The 25,798-nt window shown below is 38.8% G+C and overlaps 6 protein-coding genes across 6 annotated transcripts; 2 read left to right on the forward strand and 4 right to left on the reverse strand.

Moving 5' to 3' along the window:
• Window positions 1–9,587: 9,587 nt before the first annotated feature.
• On the reverse strand, window positions 9,588–10,415 carry GCK72_010794 (uncharacterized protein; the record flags this gene model as incomplete). The annotated part of the gene is made up of 1 exon (XM_053728039.1): window positions 9,588–10,415. One exon carries the CDS (start codon window positions 10,413–10,415, stop codon window positions 9,588–9,590), a length of 828 nt encoding a protein of 275 aa, XP_053587616.1.
• A 1,553-nt stretch (window positions 10,416–11,968) lies between these two features.
• GCK72_010795 (uncharacterized protein) lies at window positions 11,969–12,997 on the reverse strand (the record flags this gene model as incomplete). Its single annotated transcript, XM_053728040.1, has 4 exons — window positions 11,969–12,036; window positions 12,192–12,365; window positions 12,412–12,808; window positions 12,917–12,997. 4 exons carry the CDS (start codon window positions 12,995–12,997, stop codon window positions 11,969–11,971), a joined length of 720 nt encoding a protein of 239 aa, XP_053587617.1.
• Window positions 12,998–13,535: 538 nt separating this feature from the next.
• GCK72_010796 (uncharacterized protein) lies at window positions 13,536–14,357 on the reverse strand (the record flags this gene model as incomplete). The annotated part of the gene is made up of 1 exon (XM_003111584.2): window positions 13,536–14,357. The coding sequence occupies one exon, from the start codon at window positions 14,355–14,357 to the stop codon at window positions 13,536–13,538; it is 822 nt and encodes a 273-aa protein (XP_003111632.2).
• Window positions 14,358–16,018: 1,661 nt separating this feature from the next.
• GCK72_010797 (uncharacterized protein) lies at window positions 16,019–16,840 on the forward strand (the record flags this gene model as incomplete). Its single annotated transcript, XM_003111553.2, has 1 exon — window positions 16,019–16,840. One exon carries the CDS (start codon window positions 16,019–16,021, stop codon window positions 16,838–16,840), a length of 822 nt encoding a protein of 273 aa, XP_003111601.2.
• Window positions 16,841–17,596: 756 nt separating this feature from the next.
• Window positions 17,597–19,229, reverse strand: GCK72_010798 (uncharacterized protein; the record flags this gene model as incomplete). Its single annotated transcript, XM_053728041.1, has 5 exons — window positions 17,597–17,923; window positions 18,006–18,349; window positions 18,401–18,850; window positions 18,960–19,080; window positions 19,134–19,229. The coding sequence occupies 5 exons, from the start codon at window positions 19,227–19,229 to the stop codon at window positions 17,597–17,599; spliced, it is 1,338 nt and encodes a 445-aa protein (XP_053587618.1).
• Window positions 19,230–21,850: 2,621 nt separating this feature from the next.
• On the forward strand, window positions 21,851–25,607 carry GCK72_010799 (uncharacterized protein; the record flags this gene model as incomplete). Its single annotated transcript, XM_053728042.1, has 11 exons — window positions 21,851–21,988; window positions 22,237–22,410; window positions 22,454–22,649; window positions 22,695–22,847; window positions 22,896–23,306; window positions 23,399–23,518; window positions 23,619–24,340; window positions 24,392–24,592; window positions 24,667–24,906; window positions 24,956–25,294; window positions 25,377–25,607. The coding sequence occupies 11 exons, from the start codon at window positions 21,851–21,853 to the stop codon at window positions 25,605–25,607; spliced, it is 2,925 nt and encodes a 974-aa protein (XP_053587619.1).
• Window positions 25,608–25,798: the final 191 nt, after the last annotated feature.

Genomic DNA, 25,798 nt, shown 5'->3' on the forward strand with positions numbered 1-25,798 from the left:
GTTAAGAAAACTCTCTTTTTGAACCAGTGACTGGATTCAATAGTTTTGCTTTTTTTTGTTTTTTTCTAGAAAAATGTTGGGAATTGTTTTCAACGAACTAAATTTGAATTCTGTATCAATCTGATGCAAAACAATTCAAAAATATATATTTGAATACCCAGAATCCTCGAATTGTATCACAATAACTGAAAAAGATAATATTGCTCCGTTTTCTAAAACAAAAATTGATGAAAACGGCGAGAAAGCGATTATAATTCAAATAAACTTGGCAGTCTTGTCTATGCGGTCTCTAAGGCTGTTATCGATAAATCGTTATTAGCAATATAAGTTTTATAAAGCAAGAGCTGCTTAAAGATAATTAGGACCTGAGAGTTGATTAGCAACGCCGATGTCTCAAATCACAGGAGAAATTGAGAATTAAAGGGCAAAGTATGACTGGACAAACGAAATGAAAAGTAAATGGAAACCAAGAGGAAGATGAGACTAAAGTGGAGGAAGACCATGTGGTAAGTAGAGAAATTCAGGATAAGGACACTTCTGGATTCGAGTGTTTTTTTTTTGGGGATTAAGAAACAATTAAAGTAAGAAAGGGAAATGTTTGGATGGACTCTGGCACCAAATCTGAGAGCCGTAACCCTTTCATGTTCTGATCTTGAGGAAATGCTCAGTGAGCATCATGAAAAGTTTCGGATTACAACAATTACAAAAGAAAAAAGGGAAAAGTTCTAAAGGGGTGCATCATGATGGGGGGAAAAGAAATGGATAACAAACAAGAATTGGTGGGATTCGGATCGGAAGAAAACGAGGAGATAAAAGAGAAGCAAGGGGGGAGGGGGGAACACAAATCAAAACAAAGGTAAACATGAAGAAAAGGGAGAAAATGGGAGAGAAAAGAAAACGGATTATGATGGCAAAAAACAGAAAGAGAACAGGTAGAACACATCAAATTATCGAGAGAGAGAGAGAGAGAGAGATGGGTTACCCGAGAGAAATCGTATTGTTTCGGGTCAAATGGTAAATGGTTTTGTTAGGGGAGGAGGAGGTGTGAGGAACATGTGAAATAAGGAGGGGAACTATTTGGGATTAGAATTTGAAAATTGAAGACAGAACGGACATCTAGACATCCGGACTCACAGACACACGGATAGACTGTAAGAGATAGACTGAAATAGTATATGTCTGTCCAATCGTTTTCAGATCTTTCACCGGAATGAATTACTACGCGTCTCAGGCGCACCAGGCATGCTTGATAAAGAGTAAAAATTTGAATATCCGAAATTCCGAAATCTCAGAACTTATAAATTAGTTGAAGACAATATTAGTTCGGCACAGTTCTTACAACTGCGCTCCACCAAAATGCCTCTAAATGATTTTAGAAAAGGACCATGGAAAGTTGGTCCGGGTGAGAGGTTTTAAAACGCGTCCAGGGCACGCCAGACGTCCAGGGCACGCCAGAAAATACGGTACTCAACTTGGAACTCACAACAACTGGACATCTGGAAAAACAGACTCCTAGACAGACAACCCAAACGGAAACCGATATTTGAAACCAGTACAGGAGGTTGTTAACCTAAATAATCGAAAAAGATTAATTAATTTTTAGGGTGAAAATGTCTCCTCAATTTTCACCGAACAGAGACAGGCAGCTGGGAAGGAAACGGAGATGATGCCGAAAACGGAAATTTGTTAAGGAGGAGGAGGGAGAGAACTGTCAAAATTAATGGTGGGAGAGAGACGAAAACTGTTCCAAATTTAGGAAGAAAATGGGACAGCTAGACAGGAAGATTGGAAGATCAGAGCTCACTGAACAGTCTAGGATTCCTTCAAGGTTTTCACCAGGTTGGCAAATCCATAATTTTTTTTGTTTCGGGAGCTCAAATGGCGCAGATTAATTTGAAAAATGGTCATTCTTCTTCACAATTTCAGTTCTCTTTCAGACATTTTTTCCTATGATTATTGTTCCAGAACAATACTCAACAATGGCAATATTAGAAGCATCTCCTTCCTGTCAGGAAAAAAGGAAAAAAATGAAAAGGTGAGAAGACAAAGAGAGAAATGGAAAACATTTTTGTAACAATTTGACCAAATTCTTCTCTTTTTTCGGTTTTCAAGGAGAATCACTTCCTCATTTGAAACTGATGATTGATGGTGTCAAGTTCAAAGTTGGAAACTATTTTTGGGAAGTTTTGGTAATAAGGAAGTTGAGTAACTAGCCGCAAGGAGTTAAAGAATGTGGGGTGCAAAATAGATAAATATGTGAGAGCCCATTTTATCTGAGAATGTTAGAAAAGAGGTGTAACATTTTCCAGGTCAAATCATAACTAAAAATAGAGAAAATTTGTCATCAGAAAGACGGAAAGGGTGTCTCCGGATGTCCGATTTTTGCAAGCAAATTTGCATATTTTGCAGGGGATCGTAGAGACAGATTTAGAATGACTAGATTGCGGACATCCGGACAAACGGATGCACAGACAGAAAAAAATAAAGACTCTAGGAGATTGAGCACAATTAAAACAGCATAAGCAGCTCTCTTAAAAAAGGTCAAAAACTCACGAGAAAAATGAAAACTGGTGTGACCCTCTGACCCTATTCCCCCCGGAAACCAAGAAATAATCCATCGAATTCACTCTCCTAATCCCAATTCTTCTCGACCTGATTCCTCTTTTTTCTTTCGGGTTTTTCTCTATTCCTCAATGAAAAAAGTTAACAAGTGGAATGGTCAATTTGTACAACTTGTTGGTAGGAGGGGCTCGGTGAGAGAAGAGACGGTTCAAGTGGGATAAGCTCATAGAAAGAGAGAGAGAGAGAGAGATAAGTGGGAAGAACAGACAGATGTTTGTTGCAAAAAGTTGTCGAAGGGGAGAAAAACTTGAGAAAAAAGTGTGCAAAGTTAGCACTTGGGAAGGTGGCGGGGTGTTGAGGGATATAAGCAGCTAATAGGGATGAGGTTTTTTCGGTTCTGAAAATACCTCTTTGCGCCTTGAAATTATAGTAACCCAGGAATTTCGTGTTGAGACCTATTTAGTTGTATTCAGCTCTTTATTAGCTTTGATTTGAGCCCCATATAGATTTGTTTCGGAGCAATTTGAAATTTTGGACCCCTATGCGCCTTTAAACTACAGTAACCCAGGCGGTTTCGTGGCGAGACCCTAATCGCTTCACACCTAGCCATGATTATACTCTTTCGAAGCGTCTCAACGAGCTGAATTCAATAGAGCTAACTTCAGACGTGGTGGGCTACCTTTACCCGAGTTACAGCAAGAATTTCGGCAGCGCCGGAATGATTTTAGTGTTACTGAGCAAACTAGATATAGGTTGTTGCTATGCAGCTAAAAAAGTGACTTGAAAAACAAATGATGTTGCTCATCAGAGAATGTGAAAAAAATTCATATTGAGAAAAGGTGCAGTAGTTTCAGAAACAAGTTCACCAGAGCAGCTACAGTACCTATGAACAATGTTTCTAAGCAAACATCTCATTTTCAATAGAAAAGTTGAACGTGCATTAATAGGGGTGGGGTAGGTCAAAAACTAAAGTTTGAGTTGAAACGGATAGGGGGGGGGGTTGGTTTCAAAGTACAAGTACTTGTTAGCTGGCATATTTGCTCATGTTGCAAACTTTTCGACATCTGGATGAACAGATAGAGGCAGTCTGAAAGAGTAGGGGGACACTTCTGCCACCACAACCACGAAACCATGGAATAAATCTTACGACATCGTAACGGGGGAGGAGTGTTAGATATTGCGTATGTATATAAGCCTTCTTCTTCTCCGCTTTGTTCATACCCATTTCTCTCTTATTTCTTTTCGGCATGTGTTAATTGGTTAGAACGAGAGAGAAACGGCGCCGAGAATTGATGACTATGTGTTGTACTATGTGGGAAACATTATTTGGGAAAACGCAATGAGAAGACAAATTAAATGAAGAAGAAGCATTTGGTGGTAGTTGAATAAGCATCATTTTGGAAGAGAGATCGTTAGCTTAACTGAGAAAGAAAAAGATATTGGATTTGGGAGAAAAGAGGATTATGGTATGGACGGAGAGGGGAGAGACCATCTGTGACTAACTGTTTAGGGTTCTGACGATGGCTAACTTCAGAGGAAACGGGATAGTTGTCGAGATCATTGCCTAGAAATTAACGGGTCTGCATAACGGCTGGGAAATGGTTTTGCTCGTGTAGAGAGGCGCTTAGGAGCGCTTGTGGAATAGTTGTTCTAGTTTTCAGGAAGTCTGTCGACGGTTTTGAACAACTAAAAGAGTCTGGCGCGCCTTTCAAACGTTTTAAAACGAAAAAGGAATAATCAAAACTGAGAATCTTTAGGAAACCTTTGGAAGAATTGGCTGGCATGTCGTTGGCTCGTTTTTCAGAAATGAAGGCTGTCTGCGACGCATTTTTTACTTGAAATAAAATCAAAGATAGAGCCCTGATAATACTTTTGGATTTTAAAGCCTAAATTTTATAGCTGGCGTGTCGTTGGCGCGTTTTCTATAATTTAAAAGACTGAAAAAGTTGGTAGGAGCTTGACTACAGGATTCGGAGAATTCTAGAAACTGCAGAGCTGGCGTGCCATAGGCGCGTCCAACTTACTGTCAATTCAAAAAATCGGAAAATCGGAGATCTGGCGTGTCTTTGACGCATCTTTGAAGTTCGCAAATAATATCAGGGACCTGCTGTGCGAAATCTCTTAATACTTTTAAAGTTGGTAACGACCGAATCGACGTTTCCAGGAGCTGCTGAGCATATCTCATGAATCGTAGAGATATTTTAAACAGGAAAATGAATATTCTATTTTCAAAAACTCAGTCTGAAAGTGAGGAAACTGGAAATTCTTTCATGTTGCAAAACTGAGAAAAATGAATGAAGATAGATCAAATTAGGAGATTGAGATCTGATTTCGTTCCGCTTCAAAACCAGAGATCTAGAGATTTCAAGAAAAAATTAGAAGAGAAAAGGAGTGTAAGGACAGTATTACGTAATCGGAAAGGACAGGAGTTTCCAAAACAACGGGGGAGATGCTTTGGAAGCTGCTTGTCAGAAGGATACATTGGCACCACTGCTTATCAATCCCCACAAAAATAGATTTGAAATACTCAAAAAAAACTCACCTTGAAAATATTCACTACCGAGTCGTTGTAAAATAAAACGGAATCGCTCTCGGAGAAAATTCAGAAGGTCAGATTCAGAAGAGGGAATAAACTTTTATGAAGGGAACGAAGGTAGGCAAGAGGAAGTGTGAAAACTACGAATGCGTGAAGATAAAAAGAGAATAAAGTGTTTTGGTTGAATAAAAAAGAGAAAAGAAGTATCGAAACTAGTAGTGGTTTTTTGTCAGCAGAAGGGAGATGGTGCCAGATGTTTTGTGTAGTTTTATAGCTTATGGAGGTGATGGAGATTCTAGAGTGATTCAGGGATTTAGACATTCAGAAAGGTGGTCCGGTAAATGTTATGAAATAAAGAAGTGGCACACATGGGTAGGTAGATGGGTCTGTCTGTTTATTTGTCCGGATGACTTTATTCTCCCAATTCTCATGGGAGTGGACATCTGAAAACTCAGGAGGACAGACAGACAGGAAACACAAATCTGTACATCCGGACTCCTCGATACACAGACCGACTGAGGATAGGGTGAACAGATGAAAAGCAGTCGTCAGAAGGTTACATAAGAAACCTAGTTTCGACAGAAAATGATCATGCGATTTTCAGTGTCATGGAGCTGAGGCTGCTTATCGGAGCCAATGTAACCAGCTCCGAAAACTCATAGCTACCCCGACACCAGCATGAAACCAAAAGTACAGCAAACACCTGCATCTCCTTTTCCTTATTAGTTTTCCCCATGTCTCGTTTTCCATCAGAAAACAAAGAAATCATCAAAAGGAAAGTGTCCAATAGAAAAAGTAAAAGCCTTTTCTCTTCCCAAATTACGCAACTTCCACTCCTTTTTTCCCCTTTTTCTCCTTTTGTCCAGTTTTTATCAGGAAGAAATCATTAATTCGATTGGAAAATCAGAAATGGTTTTGGCAGAAACTGATGAGAAGGAGGGGAAGAATAAGCTGTGAGAAGGGGGAGGAGACGATAAGAATCGGATGGAATTTGTAGTGAAAAAGAAGAAGAAGTTTCGAAATATGAAGAGAGAAAGAGAAGGGGGTGTTCAAAAGGGATTAGGTGATGGGAAGGACAAGAAGAGTGCACGGAGCATACAGATGGAGGGAGGAGGAAAGGGTTAGTTTCGTAATGAGATGGATTTAAAAGTTAGACGGAATCAGAATCATCTCAGGGTTTTGAGGAGTGTCTAATGCAAAATTTTGAAGTCCTTTAGCATGCGAAGGACTTCTAATCGTAGCAAATGAAGAAGTGAGTGGTTCATTAAGTAAGCAGATTGGAGTTGCTTAAAAATAATGACACTACATTTAAAGTGCCAACGTGTTAAAAGTCTCAAATCTAAAAAGATACAGGAAACCGAGAAGATATTAGATGTCAATATTTTCCAAAATAATATACTAGAGCTGTTTAATAACAGAACAAGGGGGCCAGGCTTCAGAAAATAAACCTTTTTTTTCAAAATTTTTTTCAATTTTTCTGTGAAAGTTTTTCAGAATTTTCAGAATTTCTTCTATTATAATAATAGTCGAAAATTTGACTTTTTCGTGAAAAAATCGAAATTTTTCAAAAAATTCGATAAAATTTGAATTTTGAGTATTGGCTCCAAGTACTCGGGCCTTCGGGCCTTAATTTCGCTGACAAGGCCCGGCACGGGTATTGACAAGTATGCGGTTTTGAATATACAGAAATTCTGATAGATTCCGGACATTCGGAAATTAGGACATACGAGGAATCAATGTGGAATCTAAAATTAATTCAAAAAGAAATAAATGAAATTGAAAACTCGATTCTAATCAATGCAAAATTGTAAAGAAACTGTATATTTTCCGAATCCGGGCCTATATTATACAGAAATCGGACATCTGGACACACGCGCAAATAGACAGACTTATCTCTAAACATCTAGATAAACCGAACACACAGACAGATGTTCTCTCATTTTCAGTCCGACTACAAAATGCTACACTATCCGGAAGTGAGTGAATGGGAGGAATGTCTATTCGGAAAGAAAGTTGCCTTCTGCTTCTAAAAGTTTCAATTATCCATCCCTCTTCTCTCCTCCTTTCTTCCAAAAAAGTAACCAGTCTAGTAGTCGCGGATTTCGTCGAAATGAAAAAAATCGAAAATCCAACTTCCCTTTCGGAAAAATGGAGACTTTTGTATACAGTTTTCCAATCCATTTGCTTCTTAAAAAGGGGGGAATGAACACGATTTTTGTGTGTCGATTTTACGATATAAAGGAGGTAGATGAGGTGAGAAAAAAACGAAGAATGTGTACTTTGGGAAGGTCATTGTATTGGAAAGATATCGTTTTAACACTAGGACAAAAAGGGGCAAAAAAAGAATTTCAGAATTTTAAGTAGCGCCGGTATACTGTAGCAGTATTCATAAATTTCAGATGTGATGCTAGTTTTGGACGTTAAGCAACTCCAAAACATGATGAGGCTTGTAACACATCTATGTAACATCAAAACAGCAAAGTATAGGTAAGGGTTGATTTGAGATGAAATCCGTTGTGAGAGGGGTCATGGAAAGTAGTATAAACTATGCAAATATTAGTACTCAAATGCATATTGAAGAACACAGAAAGAGGGGAAAAGGAGGCGGAGGGGTATGTATTTCCACAATTCACTACTCAAGTGATTCTCAAGGTTATCGAGGGAAATTGAAATAACGAAGAAGTGAGAGAGCTACATATTTCAGATATTCTTGGTAGGCTCGGTAACTAGGTGAGAGGGGTTTGCGATGACACAAGCATCTATTGATGCACGACGTTTCCAGATTGGAGCTACAGGTTTTGACGCTGCTCGAAGCCTGCTGTCCCATTGCTCCCTGGAGCGGCGTTACAGTGAACAATAATTCGAAAAGATGAACTGGTGACACAGTAGTTCTAGCGAATTCCAGTTTCTAAGCAGCTCCCATTTCCTTGGCGCTGCTTACCTGTTACTTGAACCGTAAGCACTAATTCCTCCCTCTTAATTACATACACTTCATAACTTCTGCTTCAACAGATACGGTACATTCATGTACACAACAACCCAATAACCTACTAATTACCAGAGAGACACTTGCGAAAATGTGAGAAATAACTGTGAAAATGTCACAAAAACGGAAACGAATAAACATTACTGAAAAAATATGGTTTTTTGTCGAGATTAACCCCATCGTAATCCTCTTTTTCGGTTGTAACCTGTTGCGCAATATGTTATTTAGTGGGAAAACAGAAACAATTGGTTCACATTTTTAAGGGAAGGATATCCGGAAAAACTAGGCTGAGGGTCCACATATTTCGAGACAAGTTTCTTGACAATTGAAGGACTGTAATTGTAACTGGTCCTACAATTCACCTTATATATTTATTCTCCCTTTTCTTGTTGTAATATAATTATTAGTTTGTTATTACTTTTGCATCTCGGTTACTTGTGGCAACCGAAAAGAACATGCGGAAAAAATCCAGAATCAACGATTCCTGCTAGCCTGTGTCTTACAGTCTCAAAACCTCCAGAACGTGGTCTCGCTGGAATCAGAAAAACGAATCCCTAATGCCTGCTAGCCTGTGTCTTACAGTCTCAAAACCTCCAGAACGTGGTGTCGCTGGAATCAGAAAAACGAATCCCTAATGCCTGCTAGCCTGTGTCTTACAGTCTCAAAACCTCCAGAACGTGGTCTCGCTGGAATCAGAAAAACGAATCCCCGATTCCTGCTAGCCTGTGTCTTACAGTCTCAAAACCTCCAGAACGTGGTCTCGCTGGTATCCGAAAAACGAATCCCTAATGCCTGCTTGCCTGCTAGCCTCCCTTGCAACTTTCCCACTCACATTGAACCCAGATCCGATGTGTGTGTTAGCTGTCTTCATATTCCAGGTAAATTGGCTGCAGGTGAGCTATGTGAGACGCCATTGCAAGGAAGTTGTAAAACTGAAACCAAAGTGTTTTTATCGATCAAATTAAGTCTTTTATTTTATCGCATTTGGACTGCCACGCGTTATTCTGTTTTCTTTTTTTTGTTATTAATAAGAAGTTGACCCCCGTGAATTTGGTGAACGTGGAGTTTATTACTCTTCGTCATTGTATATTTAGCAGAATTTCATTTTCTTGGTCGTTTTTTTTCAGTTCTTTTTTGCAATATCATCCCCCCAAAGCCGCTGGAGCAGATAACATATTTAAAAAAAACTGACCAGAAAAGAGACAGGAGAAGGAGAAAAGACGTCGTCAGAGTAGAGGAAAATGGAAACTGAACAGAATTCTTATCTCTCAATGAAATCTAGTTAATCTAATCGGACATGTTACGTGGAGTTTCCACTTTTTTGAATTTTTTAAATCCACATTGCAAAAAAGAATTGAAAAAACGAGAAGCCGATTTTTTCACGTTTTAATTGAATTCTTTTATTTATTGCACTGAAGATCCGGTACATTCAGGTTTGAAAAAATTATTATTTATTAGATATCAATTAATTAAAACAAATACAGAAATAATTATGACAGAAAATTAATATTTGGTGTAACGTCCCTTCTTTGCCTTTGGCTCCTCCCAGAATCCGAGTTGCTTTGCTTTGAGTGCTTCTTGCTTCCTCTTGAGACGAGCTTCTTCGAATGCATTCATCACTTTCGATACTTGAATGGCTCCTTCCTTTTTCTTCTCTTCAGTAATCTTATTCTTTTCGATAAACTTCTGGAGCTGTTTCTCGTCGTTCAACTTCTGATCGATCGGTGGTCTTCTCACTTCTGGGACACATGGCTTCTGATAGGCCACTGACACTGCTTCTTTCTTCTTCGGAACGAACTTGGTTGGAAGTGTTCTCTTCGATGAGATGACGACTTCAGGCAATGGCATTGGTCTCTTCGATGGTACGGCAGATGAAGTAGATGTCAATGGTTTAGAAGACTTCGAAGAAACTGGCACATTCGGTTTTTTCACAGATGATGTGGGTGGAATGGGAATGTCTTTCGAAGTCTTCACGACGACAGAACGCTTATCGGCGGTTACGGTAGGCAATGCAGAAGTGGATGGTTTGTTGGCAGAAGACGTTGCGACGACTGGCTTGAATGAAGATGACGTGGCAAATGTTGTTCCAGTTCTCTCATCTTGTTCCTTCATCTCCAATGCCTCAATCTTCTTGATAATTCTTCTGGCCATGAAATCGCAGGATCCGTTAAGATAGTATCTGCAGAACCTTTTGATTTCGTACGTTCTGTACATTTCCAGTGTATAATCGTTCTTGATCAATTCTTCGAGAGAATTTCTTGACTCCCAATTCGACAGAAGATTGAATCCGTGGAGGGCGATTTGTTCGATGGGCTCAGATGGGACGAACATTGTCGATTGTTGATGGGAACTGTGAGATGATTCTGGAAAAATAACAGAGATAATGGAAGTGAAGTTAGAAGAGAGTATGGGAAGAAACGGGGGAACTCAGAACAGGAAATCAAGAAACTCTGAGATGGTCAGATAGGGAGAAATGACAGTATGAGACTACAGGAGTAACATGGATTATGGACGCAGTGCGTCTGCAATTAGTCCCGCCCATTTACAACCTTTCTCGCAGATTATGCTCAAGGGAAGATTGAGATCTGGGATACTGTATGCAAATTCTGGAAACTGAAATGAATAGGGACATGGAAAAACAGTTTCGAAAGTAAAGAAAAGACTACATTTTGTAACTATCTTCTGATACGAAATTAAATACATCTCAAAAACTACCGTAGATACTGTATTATTACGGCATGTCGTTATCTTTTTCAACTGCCTCCGTGAGAAATTTTGTGGATTCAGAAACTCATTAAAATTAAACGAAACAACTTTTTAGGACGTTCTTTTTGCTGATCAGGAAATTACTAATCAGCTTCTAATCAGATTCAAGAAAAAAATCCAGGATTGTCATACTCATGAATTCTGAGTATAGATGGGGTGCCGTTATAATACAGGTGCTGTTCTATTACAGGTGCCGTTATAATACAGTATATACGGTAATAGAGATTTCAAAACGGTTCCAACTTATAAGATGTGAGAACAGTTAAGAAAAAGATGGATGTAAGAATTTGTTAAAATGGAAAGAGCAGGGAATCCACCAATTTACATGATAGAATGAGAAAGAACTCTTGCTTAGGATTACAAATATTTTACACATCCGATCGACCCAGAATGACATAAATGTGATGACGAGATTCTAGATGTGCATCTGTAATAAATAATTGGTTGTTTTGATTTACAACCGGCAGTGCAAGAATCCAGAAGACGGTCACACTTGTTGTCACATTTCTGGAAACAAGGATGGTTATCTTTTGACCTCTTTGGGTGACCGTAAACAAAGATTTCATTGTGTGAAAACTAAATCATCATAGTTTTTGGGAAATCAAGTTCGAGAATAGACAAAATCAAGATTTGCTGATAGGTGAGGCCTAACTTTGGATTGTAAAGTTAAAACTCAGCAAGGAAATTTACAAAATTATTAAAAACATAGTCTAATTGAACTATTTAAATAGACAACTGAAATCTTTGAATCGATCTTCATCTAGAACGGTCTCAACTTGCCGGCACGGCATTGCAGCGATTTTCAACGTTTCATATGCATTTATTCACACAAAACAAATGAATAAAGTTAACTTATTTTATTCTTCGTACAGAATTTAAAAAAAATATAGCCTTGTGCTCAAAACTATTTTTTATTTTTAATGTGGAGATTTATGTCATTGAATGTGAAGCACATTTTAAGGAACAGAAGATAGAAAACAAATTGTATTATGGCTATTCAAGTTTGGAAAAAACGCTTTTCCTTCAATTCATTTGCCGGAAAAACCGTGAAATTGGAAAAAAAAACTGTTTTTCCGGACGTGAATAGCCCTATTAGATGATTCCGACAAATTGTATATTCACTCTTTCGATTCTCGAATGACATCAAGTAGTGCATAATTCTTAGAAATATTTTTGATATTTGCAACTGAAAAAACGAAGATTTAAAGATTAAAAGAAAGATCTCGGTCTTCAGCTCACGTTCCCAAATTTTAGGACAGTGAAGTCCGTCAGTTCGGAAACCATCAGCAGAATGATTAGGTTATCTAGAATATTAAAGCAGATAACCGAGCTATAACTTACTACTAGGCCTTCTGCAATATGGACATTGGATTATATTTCTTAATGTAGTTTTGCTTATAAGCAAGTTGACACATTCTGTGCACAATGAATGACCACATTCCTTCATTATTCGCGGGAATCGGTTTTCTTCGAAATCATTGTATTTCAGTTGACAGATGATACATTCTAGTATATCTGTAAAAAAGCACTATCATCTACACAAATGGATGAAGGAACGAACCAACAGAACCACTTCTTATCGGTAGCTTGATTAACTTCTTGATAGTTATTATTTTCACAAAACTTCCTCTCATTTCTTCTCTTCTTCTTCTCATTCGCAAAATCCGATCTCGACAATCATCAATGTAAAAATACTCGTCGTAAAAAACAATATGGAAGTCCAGAAGCCAAGCGTAAAACATCGGTTGGAAATAGCACTGCGAAAGAAACATGAAAAAATTTTGAGCTTTAGTGGAGCATATAATCATCCCGGAAAACAAGATAGTCACTTTGAGACAATTTTTCTTAACAATTGGGTGATCGTCGTAATTCGGTAGTCTCGTGTTGGCAGAAGCACATAAAACATGTTGAATGATGACGAACGAAGTGTTGAGAACAAAGAAACAATAGCATTGGATCTGGAAAGAAATCAGGAATTAGAGAATAGTGTCATGGAGTCAAGTACTGTCATGTTTCAGAAATAAGAGACTAGAAAAGATGACGGAAACAAATTGAATCATACTCACCGTAAAGTTTCCATTATCAAGAAGAACCCATGTCTGAGAGAGAATACTGAAGAAAGCGATCGTTAGAAGGCGTGTCATCATGTATGTTAAATACTCATTTTTGAAATCCATCTTCTCTTTTTTACTTTTATAGAAAATGAACTTTTTTAATAATTGAACCAAACAGAATACCAGTAGAATAGTTAAGATCGTAGCTATCACAGCTAAAACTTCCTTTTCTTCACACAGAAAGTGTACGAGACCAGTAATTCCAGTCGGAATAGAGAAGAGTTGCATGAAAGTTGTGACTCTTTCAGTGAGTAGAGACATGGTCCCTAGGTAAATTAGAGGGGGGAAAGGGTGTTTTTTTGGCAGCGGATGGTATTCACTATCTTATCAGAGTAAAGGTTAGAATGATAAAGAAATGGTCATTCGGGGAATAATGAATTGAGTTTTACAGTCTCATTCATTTAACTTGATGCAGCATTAAATCTGAATACAGAAAACTGACACAGATACCGCTGCAGATGACAAAGTGGCTCTTTCGTATCGAGATGCTCATCAACAAGGCAATTGCAAAAATTATTATTTATTAGAGACATTTAATTAAAACAAATACAGTAATTATTATAACAGAGAATTAATATTTGGAGTATCGTCCCTTCTTTGCCTTTGGCTCCTCCCAGAATCCGAGTTGCTTGGCTTTGAGTGCTTCTTGCTTCCTCTTGAGACGAGCCTCTTCCAGAGAATGCATCACGTTCGATACTCGAATGGCTCCTTCCTTCTTCTTCTCTTCAATAATTTTCTTCTTTTCAATAAACTTCTGAAGCTGTTTCTCTGCATTCAACTTCTGATCGATCGATGGTCTTCTCACTTCTGGGACACATGGCTTCTGATAGGCCACTGACACTGCTTCTTTCTTCTTCGGAACGAACTTGGTTGGAAGTGTTCTCTTCGATGAGATGACGATTTCAGGCAGTGGCATTGGTCTCTTCGATGCAGATGAAGTAGATGGTTTAGAAGACTTGACAGCACAAGAAACTGGCACATTCGGCTTATTCACAGATGATGTGGGTGGAATGGAAATGTCCTTCGAAGTCTTCACGACGACAGAAGGCTTATCGACGGTTACGGTAGGCAATGCAGAAGTGGATGGTTTGTTGGCAGAAGACGTTGCGACGACTGGCTTAAATGAAGATGACGTGGCAAATGTTGTTCCAGTTCTCTCATCTTGTTCCTTCATCTCCAATGCCTCAATCTTCTTGATAATTCTTCTGGCCATGAAATCGCAGGATCCGTTAAGATAGTATCTGCAGAACCTTTTGATTTCGTACGTTCTGTACATTTCCAGTGTATAATCGTTCTTGATCAATTCTTCGAGAGAATCTCTTGACTCCCAATTCGACAGAAGATTGAATCCGTGGAGTGCAATTTGTTCGATGGGCTCAGATGGGACGAACATTGTTGATGGTGACTGTGAGATGATTCTGGAAAAATAACAGAGATAATGGTAGTGAAGTAGGGAGAGAGAATGGGATGAAATGGGGAGACTCTGAACAGTGAAAGGGGAAACTCTGAGATGGTCAGAGAGGGGAAATGAATGTTAAATGAGAGTATGGGAGTACAGGAGTAACCTAGACGTCTGCAACTAGCCCCGCCCATTTATAACTTTTCTCACACATCAATGCTCAAGGGAAGATAGACATCCGAGATACACCTCCGATTGACCCAGAACAACATAAATATGAAGACGAGACCATTCTAGATGTCCACCTGTAATAAATAATTGGTTGTTTTGATTGACAACCGGTAGTGTGAGAGTACAAAAGACGGTCACACTTATTGTCACATCTCTGGAAACCAAGATGGTTATCTCTTTGTGCAACCGTAAATAAAGATCTGATTGTGTGAAAAATAACAAATTATTGTTTTTAGGACAGTAAGTTCGAGAATAGGCAAAATCAATATTTGATAACAGTTAGAGCCTAACTTCAGAGTATAAAATCGGCAGGGAAATTCAAACAATATTTAAAAACATAGTCTAATTGAATTATTTATTTGAAAAGATAATTGAATTATTTAGATCGATCTTTATTGACAAAATCAACTGAAATCCCCAATCTTCTGAGCTTCTTGAATATTCCTCCAAGTATTACATGGGCAAAAAATCGACTTTTGGTTGGTGTGCTTGTAAGAAAAGTGATAGAATCACGAAAACCAGTGCCCCGGGGTTTGTACGCTGAATCAAATGACACTCACTAACTTTCTGTATCTCTTTATGTTTTTGCTGGAGGTTAAAAGTCTATGGGGGTATACTGTAGATACTGAAAAGAATAATGATTTGTCAAAAATCAGTTTCGAAAATGAAGAAAATACTATATAAAACCAGATGAGACTTCATCGAATGCCTGATAACGCAACACTTCGAATGTCTGATGAAGCACCCAAATTGTCAAAGAAAAGTATTCATTTGGTCTATAACAATATCAATGGGACCCTCATAGATTTACCAACCGAAAACGATTTTTCGGCTATGAAATACTTATGGAGCTTAGAAAAGTGGGGTTTTCAGTTGATTTTGTCAATAAAATCGATCCAAACGTTTTAGATTTTTATTTAAATATTGCACACGATGTTTCAGAATGCTTTTTTGAATTCTCCTGCTGATCAACCTTTTACTCAAAATTTGGGCTCAAACTGTTATCAAGTCTTGATTTTGTCAATTGTCAAACTTACTGTCCTAAAAACAATTATTTGTTATTTTTCACACAATCAGATCTTTATTTACGGTTGCACAAAGAGATAACCATCTTAGTTTCCAGAGATGTGACAACAAGTGTGACCGCCTTCTATACTCTCACACAGCCGGTCATAAATCAAAACAGTAATGGAAAGGTTGGAAATGGGCGGGGCTAGTTGCGGACGTACTGCGTTCTTAGTCCATGTTACTCCTGTAGTCTCATACTGTCATTTATCATTCATTTCTCCTCTCTGACCATCTCAGAGTTTCTTGATTTCCTGTTCTGAATTCCCCCGTTTCTTCCCGTACTCTCTTCCAACTTCACTACCATTATCTCTGTTATTTTTCCAGAATCATCTCACAGTTCCCATCAACAATCGACAATGTTCGTCCCATCTGAGCCCATCGAACAAATCGCCCTCCACGGGTTCAATCTTCTGTCGAATTGGGAGTCAAGAGATTCTCTCGAAGAATTGATCAAGAACGATTATACACTGGAAATGTACAGAACGTACGAAATCAAAAGGTTCTGCAGATACTATCTTAACGGATCCTGCGATTTCATGGCCAGAAGAATTATCAAGAAGATTGAGGCATTGGAGATGAAGGAACAAGATGAGAGAACTGGAACAACATTTGCCACGTCATCTTCATTTAAGCCAGTCGTCGCAACGTCTTCTGCCAACAAACCATCCACTTCTGCATTGCCTACCGTAACCGTCGATAAGCCTTCTGTCGTCGTGAAGACTTCGAAGGACATTTCCATTCCACCCACATCATCTGTGAATAAGCCGAATGTGCCAGTTTCTTGTGCTGTCAAGTCTTCTAAACCATCTACTTCATCTGCATCGAAGAGACCAATGCCACTGCCTGAAATCGTCATCTCATCGAAGAGAACACTTCCAACCAAGTTCGTTCCGAAGAAGAAAGAAGCAGTGTCAGTGGCCTATCAGAAGCCATGTGTCCCAGAAGTGAGAAGACCATCGATCGATCAGAAGTTGAATGACGAGAAATTCCTTCAGAAGTTTATTGAAAAGAAGAAAATTATTGAAGAGAAGAAAAAGGAAGGAGCCATTCAAGTATCGAAAGTGATGAATGCATTCGAAGAAGCTCGTCTCAAGAGGAAGCAAGAAGCACTCAAAGCAAAGCAACTCGGATTCTGGGAGGAGCCAAAGGCAAAGAAGGGACGATACTCCAAATATTAATTCTCTGTTGTAATTATTACTGTATTTGTTTTAATTAAATGTCTCTAATAAATAATTTTTTTTTCAAAAAGAGCAGTTCACCCTTAAACCAAAACAGAAAGTTCAATCTCAAAACCAGATGTAAACTTCAATTGTACCAATTGTAAACTCGATGCTACTTCACGTCTCATCCTTTCCTCCCCTTTTTTTCGTTTCGTCTACTCGAAATATCTTCTCCGGCTGGTGTTTTCTGATTATACACAATCAACAAACTCAAAAAACCAGCAGTTTATCGACTCGATAATTGATTTTCGCTTCTCGTTGTTTGCAAAATATTCCTTACATGTTCTCAGCCGGTTCCCCGATTTTTGGCTCATTGCACGAAGCTTTTTTAAATAATCTGAAAAATAATCAAAATTGAGCTTGAAGATTGTGGATCAAAAAATACATTAAAACAATCTAACTGGTTTTCAAACATAATTATTAGAAATAAATAGTTTTGATTGAGAGAAAAATTAGAATCAGCGAGGCGGGGAGGACCGAGAGTCTGGGAGATATCAAAACGTGGTTTTAAAGAAACTGAGGCAACGTGGATTCGGGGGAAACAAATATAAAAAGGTGAGGAAATTCGATCTGTCGAAGAATTCAAGAATTTAAGGACAAATCGAATTTTCTACTAAAACTTATCTTAATTGGGAGGAGGGTGCAATCAAAAGAAGAAGAAGAACCAAGGAACAAGAAAAAGAACAAAGAAACATCAAATTCTGAGAAAAATTATTATTGAAGAACGAGTCCGATTTGAGATGGCTTCATGTCAGCGCACTTCCAGTTGTACAAATAGTACTGAAGATTTCCGTCTCCTTTTCCGAACTTGAGGTCCGCGAAGATTTTATCGTTATGCATTAAATCGAGAGCATTGAAGACATCAAACTTCTCACGATGGGCAAGAATCAAGGCGTCATTGATGAGTTGCTTGACTGAAACTGACCCAGCAACATAGTAGTAGAGATAGGCGGCGAAGATGGTTTTGTGATTCGCATTTCCCATTACGGTCGATGGGAGAGAGTAGAATGAGATTAGGTCAGTGATCTTTCCGTTGTGATTCTAAAAATACTTTTTTAATGATTTTTTTTCGATAGGGTGAAAATAATTATGCTTTTTTTATTTTGAAATCACATTTGCTTACCTCAGCAACGTATGAATAGACAACAGTCTTTCTTGGAACAAGAGCATGAGCCAATTCCTCTTCATCGGTATAGACCGGTGCTAACGAGTATTGTTTCAAACTGTTAGTCAACAGTTTGAATACTTGTGGGACGTCGGCACGTGTCATTTCACGAAGACTGCGAGTCGCCGTCTCCTCCGGAAGTTTGTAGAGTTTGATGGTGCGAGCCATAGTCATCTTTGCGGAGAGATGAGAGAAGCGGACATCGATGAGCTTCCGTGGATTGAGTGATCGATGGTAGTAACGACAGATGGAAACTGGCTTCGGAATTACGATTCCGGCGGTGAAAGCCGCTTGGAAAACACCTGTAAATTGAAAATTGAGTTAAACTGACTTGCGTTCATATTCATTCTTACCAGTAACATTGACACGACGAGTGATTTCACGAATGAGAACCGGAGCGACACGACGAGAACGAAGATTTTTGTGAACGCACAGGAAGTTGATCTCTACCATTTTCACTGTCTTATCATAGACGCGCACTGTCTGTGGTACAGCTCCAATGAATGCCAACAGGCGATTGTTGCTATCAGCACGAACTCCACAATGCCATTCTTGACGATGTCCCGGGACTTGGAGAGCCCATTTCAAGAAGTCGGCCGAGTAGTCGAAGCGGAACATCGAATCGTCATCCTCTACGTAGTTTTTGGTAAGGAGATTGTAGAGTTCGTTGAGTTGATCCGCATCGTTGAGATCGACATTCGACCAACGGAAACCGGCTGGAAGCGAGAATGGTTCGGCACGAACCTTGTCGAGGGGAATGTTTTCCTCGATGGCACAATTCACATCGGCTGGCACTCTCTCGTCTGAAAAATTGGTTAGTTGAGAAATTACTTGTCTTTCTTGGATTATCAATATTTATACATGAATGATGATGACAGGTGAGAAAATATCATGTGTTTTTCACTGTCTTACCCATATGTGGCACTGGTTGAGTGCTCCAGAATTGGAAGCTCTTCGTACGTGCCTCTTCGAGATCGCGTGGTGCCGTTGGAATGTTTGGCAAGCTTGAGACATCAACCCCAGCCGCACGGAGCTGTTCGACGAGCTGAATTCAGGGTATTAATGATGCCAGAAATGAATTCTTACCGCATGCATGTCCTGAGGATTTGGAACACGGGATCCACTTTCCTCTCCATGGTGTCCCGAACACGGAGCTCCGTCGTGGCTATGTCCGTGGACCATGGCGATTTCTCAAGTTCTTTAAATAAATTAGAATGAGAAAGTATTGATGTTGTATTAAAAGAAGAAAAAGGAAAATAAAATTAGCAATGGAAACCGCGTGGTTCAGGGAGGCAAGAAGACTGTGAGACGGTAGGAGGGCAATAAGAGAACGTGGACGGAACTATGCTACGAGATAAATGGGCAGCAAAAATTTTAAAAAGGAAAAACAATATTTCAAAATCTGACATCTTATGAAATTTGACCAATAAATAGAATTAAAAAAGAGCAATTTCACATATCTATGTTGTTACTAGTTTACTTCTAGAAATCCATATGGTTTTCGGACCATTTACTATCTAAAACTTCTCCTGAAGTTTGACAGAATTTCACGGAAACACAGAAAAGCGAATAAAGACAATAAAAACCACATTCATCTCTGAAACTCGAGCGATTCCTCATCGCCGAACTGAAAATTTCTAATCACCAAAAGTATGCATTCCGCCGTGATGGTGTTTACACACAATGTACCAGATTCGACGACAGTTTCTCTACCTCCTCCTTGTTTCGCGTACTCTCTCGCAGTCTCGATGCTGTTTCACTTCATCCAACAATATCAACTTTAGACGATTATTTCTGTTTTTCAATGAGATTTTGCCGGTTTTAGTTAATTTTTCAGCTTTTAGACGTAGGAATTGACAAGAAATCCGAAAAATCTAGCCAAAGATAATTGAAATCAAGTCTAACCACAGTTTTTGAGGTTGTCCTGAAACTTGAACATCTGTCATTATTTCTGTCTCGTGTTTTCCGGTTTCTTTTCTTAACTTCACAACTTTCACTCTCTTCCGTTTCTCTATTTTGAAAAAATGCATCAAAAAGAGCACACAAAGATGCCCCGGGCGGTCCTGATAAGAGAAACTGACATGTTTGATGACGTTTCCTCCGATTCGTCTTCTCAATCAGTTAGAAAAATGAAAAATAAAAAGTTTCCTTCTTCCACTGTAAATCGATTTTCAATTGAATTCTTATCAAATTCTCTCTCTTAGTTTCACAAATTCCTTTCTTTATTAATGTTTTATTAGAAAAAGACGGAAAAAACCATCATAAATATTTTGTCGCGCTCTCTTCAAACTGGAATTTTTCATACTTTTCTGAAAAAAAAACCGGAGAGAAAATCAAAAAAGTAATGCTTCCAGAGTAAGTTGAATGCAATAAAAAGCAAATAAATGAATCATTGAAATGATAAAGTTCCCGTCCTTTTTTAGCAGAATCAACAAATAAATATTTGATGTCATTTCAACCATTTTCAGTCGACTTTTTTCAGTTTTTCTCTTCGAATGCTATTAAAGTATGTTAGAATTTTAACTCAATATTCGGAATTCTGGCAAAAACAGCTTGGAATCTTTGAAGTTGATTCAAAACCTATTAGCATTTTGAACATCACACTCAAGATAGTTCTACCAGAAACGTATTTTCTTTCCAGCTAAAAGATAGGTAATAGAATGCACTCTTATTCTTCCAACTGTCTCAATAATCCTATTCAGTTTCAAACCAATTTTCACTGATGCAAGCGGAAAAGTGCATTTTCCAGCTGTCCGTCCCGTGGTTGCTCAGCTAAAGTACATTGTAGATTTGTTCTCTACAAAAGCAGTAAAACTTTTTCTCTCCCAACCAATCTCATCTAAATTAAGAGCCAAATAAAGTGGACTATACCCTCTATCCGGAGAAATATGCACTTTGTTTTTTATCGTCTTCTTCCTCTTCCTGCGTCTCTATCTTATTAGATACTTTCTCGGTGTCTTGGCTCCGCGCCCTTTCGGTTGTTTGCATTGAAGAAGCCTCTCGCCGCCGCCACCCGGCCGGGGCGACGACACTTTTGTGAAAGAGAGAATGAATGAAAATGAATGAATGAAACTCCTTTTTTTTCATGAGAATCACACTTTTTCTCTGATTTTTGCAGTTTTTTTCAAATTTTCAGCAGGCGTTCAAAATATTCTTCAGATTTTTCAGTCCTAATATGATGCGTCATTGTTTTTTCCTTTCTTTCTCGACACAATTAATGCCAGATTCTCTTTTTAAAATTCCCATAATTCCCCTCCTCCCACCCAATTCCCAGCAGTCATTCCCATTCCATTCTCATCGAAAAGTGTTGCCGATAATCCGCCACATGCGGAAAAAATAGTTGAAAGAAACAGATCGAGAGGAGAAAAAAGTGATTTTCTGTTATTTTTCGCTGTTTTGAAGAGTATATTATGTGTTTTCAAAACAATATTTTCGTCTGGAATTCCTTATTTTCTTCTCCAGAAATCTCTCGGGCAACACCACACTTTTGCAATTTTTAAGACGTTCTTTCCTTCTGTTTGGAATTCTCGTCCGAAATCTTTTTCGATTTATTCCCTCAACTTTCATATATTTATTTCCAGAGTCTCATCATAACCGCGCCGAATTTCTCGTTTTTCCCTCCAGAAAAATCCGAGGAATCTGGCTGATGTACTCTCTCCAAAAATCGACAGAAACGGCGACGCCTCATATTCGATCATCATCATTACTCATCCAGCAAACGAGAGCTAGAAGACAGCCGTATAATTAATAACCTTTATATTTATTAATAATCACTGTTCCCCGCCGTGAAAAACAAGAGAGAAATGGCGCCGGCTGTCTTACAAAAACCCGGTGTTATCAAGGATCCAGTGATTGCTGCGTTATTCAGTAATAAAGATCCAGAAATCAGATATCAGGATTTGAGAGAAATCGGACATGGATCGTTTGGTGCTGTTTACTTCGTGAGTTCTATAGAATTTTTGAAAATAAAATGTGAATTTTCTATATTCGATAGATTTTTTATTCGGAAAAGCCGCGTTTCGAACTAATATACACAAAAATTCCAGCTATAACCAAAATTGATTGTTTTATTTTTTACACTATAAATAGAACGCTGAAATAATTTTTGAAGGAACAAATTCCCTAATTCAAAACACTTTCGATGCAGCTCCGCATCTTTAAAATCCCATAAAATTCCTCTAATTTCCAGGCCTACGATAAGGAAACTGAGCAGACAGTGGCGATCAAAAAGATGAATTTCAGTGGAAAGCAGGCGACTGAAAAATGGAATGATATTCTCAAAGAGGTGTCATTTCTGAATACAGTTGTACATCGGCATATTGTTGATTACAAAGCTTGTTTTCTGAAAGAGACAACGTGTTGGGTGAGTTAAGAGAACATATGAACGAACGAACAACTATTTTCAGCTCGTGATGGAATACTGTATTGGCTCAGCCGCCGACATCGTTGACGTTTTACGAAAGGGAATGCGTGAGGTCGAAATCGCCGCGATTTGCTGTCAAACACTGGATGCTCTCCGATATTTACACTCGTTGAAACGGATACATCGAGATATAAAAGCTGGAAATATTCTTCTTTCGGATCATGCGATTGTTAAGCTTGGTAAGGAATAAGCTATAGAAATTCTAAAAACATCATTATTTTAAGCTGATTTCGGATCTGCTTCTCTCATCGATCCGGCTCAAACGTTCATCGGAACTCCATTTTTCATGGCTCCCGAAGTTATTCTGGCGATGGATGAGGGTCATTATACGGATAGAGCAGATATTTGGTCATTGGGAATTACGTGTATAGAATTAGGTTAGTTCAGGAAATACAAAAAAAATATATTCAGTTTTATAATTCCAGCTGAACGTCGTCCACCTCTATTCAGTATGAATGCAATGTCAGCCCTATATCATATAGCTCAAAACGATCCGCCCACCCTGGCTCCAATCGATACAGCAGAACAACCGGAATGGTCTGCTGAATTCGTTCAATTCATAGACAAATGTCTGCGAAAACCAGCAGAAGAACGAATGTCAGCTGAGGAGTGTTTCAGACATCCTTTCATTCAACGACCTCGTCCACAGGATACAATTCAAGAATTGATTCAGAGAACGAAGAATATGGTGTTGGAATTGGATAATTTCCAGTATAAGAAAATGAGAAAATTGATGTATTTGGATGAAACGGAAGGGAAAGAAGGCGGTGAGACGAACGGAGGAGCTGGTGATGATCTCGATTTTCATGGGAACGAAGCACATTCCATCGGAAGAGGTATGTTAGCAGTCGCAGATCAAAATGCTGTTGCTGAGCAACTCCACTTTCCTATCCATTTGTTCTTTTTTCTCATTTCTTCTCGTTTTCAGCAGGTGATTCTGCATCATCTCGAAGCGCATCGCTCACCTCATTCCGATCAATGCAAAGTAGCGGAGGAGCGGGATTACTCGTTTCAACGAATCTTGCAGGAGCTATGGATAATGTGCATGGTACTGATTATATCAATCATTCTATTTTTGAGTTTATTCAAACTGAAATCTGCTGGCAAAAATTTAATTGTAATTTTAGAAACCCCTATAGTTTTTCCAGGTTCATCCGGTTACGGAAATGGAAGTTCGACTACGAGTTCTGCTCGTCGTCGACCGCCCATTCCATCTCAAATGCTCTCATCAACATCCACATCAGGACTTGGCACGATGCCAAGTCATGGATCAGCAGCTGCATCAATTACAGCAATCGCAGTGAATCCAACTCCTTCCTCACCGTCTGATCCGATTCCAACATCACATCCTCCAATGGAAACTGCTCGTAGTGATGATGATCTATTGGATACCTCTATTAGAGTGGCACCAGTCAAAGATCTTCATATGCCGAATCGAGAAGTGAAAGAGAGAATTGCCACGTTACAGAATCATAAATTCGCGACTCTCCGTTCTCAGAGAATAATAAATCAAGAACAAGAAGAGTATACGAAAGAGAATAATATGTATGAGCAAATGAGTAAATACAAACATCTTCGACAGGCGCATCACAAGGAGTTACAGTCATTTGAGGAGAGATGTGTACAGGAAAGAGAACAGTTACGGGTGAAAATGGATAGAGAACTGGAACAGTTGACAACGACTTACTCGAAAGAGAAAATGAGAGTTCGATGTTCACAGAACAATGAATTGGATAAAAGGAAGAAAGATATTGAGGATGGAGAAAAGAAGTTGAAGAAAACGAAACAGAGTCAGAATCAACAACAGATGAAATTGTATGGAGCACAGCAGTTGAAGGAGTACAAATACAACAAAGAGGCGGAGAAATCGGTAAGGAAAATAAGTATCTGAATGACTATCCTAATTCTCTCTTTTTTCCAGCGTCTCCGAAGTCGAAACATGTCCCGAAACGCATTCGAAAACGAGTTGAAAGCCGTGAAAATCGGTCTAAATCGGGTGAAAGACGCACGGGAAAACGAGTTCGAGGAGAAACTCCGAGTGGAATTAGAAGAGGAAATTGTCAGATATAGAAGGCAACAACTCAATAATTTACACGGACTGGAGGAACGATTGGATGATGAGGTATTGTAGTTCTGAGCAGCTTTTGAGAATCTGGAGCGCCTGTGACGCGTTTATAATACTGATTTTATTTCTAGGACGTAAATGTTCAAGAACGACAAATGGATACTCGTCATAGTCTCCTTTCGAAGCAACATGAAATGACGAGAGATCTCGAAATTCAGCATTTGAATGAACTTCATATGATGAAAAAGAGACATCTGGAGACACAGCATGAAGCAGAATCAGCGAGTCAGAATGAGTATACGACGAGGCAACAAGAGGAATTGAGGAAAAAGCATACAATGCAATCGAGGCAGCAACCGAGAGAGTTGAAGGTATGATGAAGCCATCCGGACAAACAGACACACACAGAACTATTTTCAGATCCAAGAAGCTCAAATCCGAAAACAATATCGTCAGGTCGTGAAGACTCAAACTCGTCAATTCAAGCTGTATCTGACACAAATGATTCAAGTCGTTCCGAAAGATGAGCAGAAAGAATTGACGTCTCGTCTGAAACAAGATCAAATGCAAAAAGTCGCACTTTTGGCATCACAGTACGAGAGTCAAATCAAGAAAATGGTTCAGGATAAAACGGTGAAATTAGAGTCATGGCAAGAGGATGAGCAAAGAGTTTTGAGTGAGAAATTGGAGAAGGAGTTGGAAGAATTGATTGCGTATCAGAAGAAACAGAAGGGAATGTTGGAGGAGCAGATTAAAAAGGTAAATGACACCGCTGGGAACATTTTTAGAATTTCCTGAAAATATCTTCTTTTTCTTTTTCAACAAAAATCAATTTTTCCAGGAACGCACAACTCTCGAAGAACGAATCGGAACTCGGCGAGCCCTTCTCGAGCAGAAAATAATCGAGGAACGTGAACAAATGGCCGAGATGAGACGACTGAAAAAGGAGCAAATCCGTGATAGACACAGCCAAGAACGGCATCGTCTCGAAAATCATTTCGTTCGAACGGGATCAACGAGTCGAAGTTCAGGAACAACAGTCACTTCGAGTAGTATCCAAATGGCTATGTAATCTGTTCTTTTTCCCCCTGTAATTCCATATTTCTGTCAATTCGGGTCTCTTCAATGTCTTCCCTTTCCCTCGCAAATAATTCCCATTTCCCTAATACGGTTCATTTCCTTTCTTTCATTCACCGATTATTCCATGTCTTTTCCCATTTAGTTTTAAGTAATCCGTCTTTTAAAAACGCCAATTTCTCTGTG

This window comes from Caenorhabditis remanei, chromosome III (genome assembly GCF_010183535.1).
Source record: "Caenorhabditis remanei strain PX506 chromosome III, whole genome shotgun sequence".
Taxonomy (NCBI): domain Eukaryota; kingdom Metazoa; phylum Nematoda; class Chromadorea; order Rhabditida; family Rhabditidae; genus Caenorhabditis; species Caenorhabditis remanei.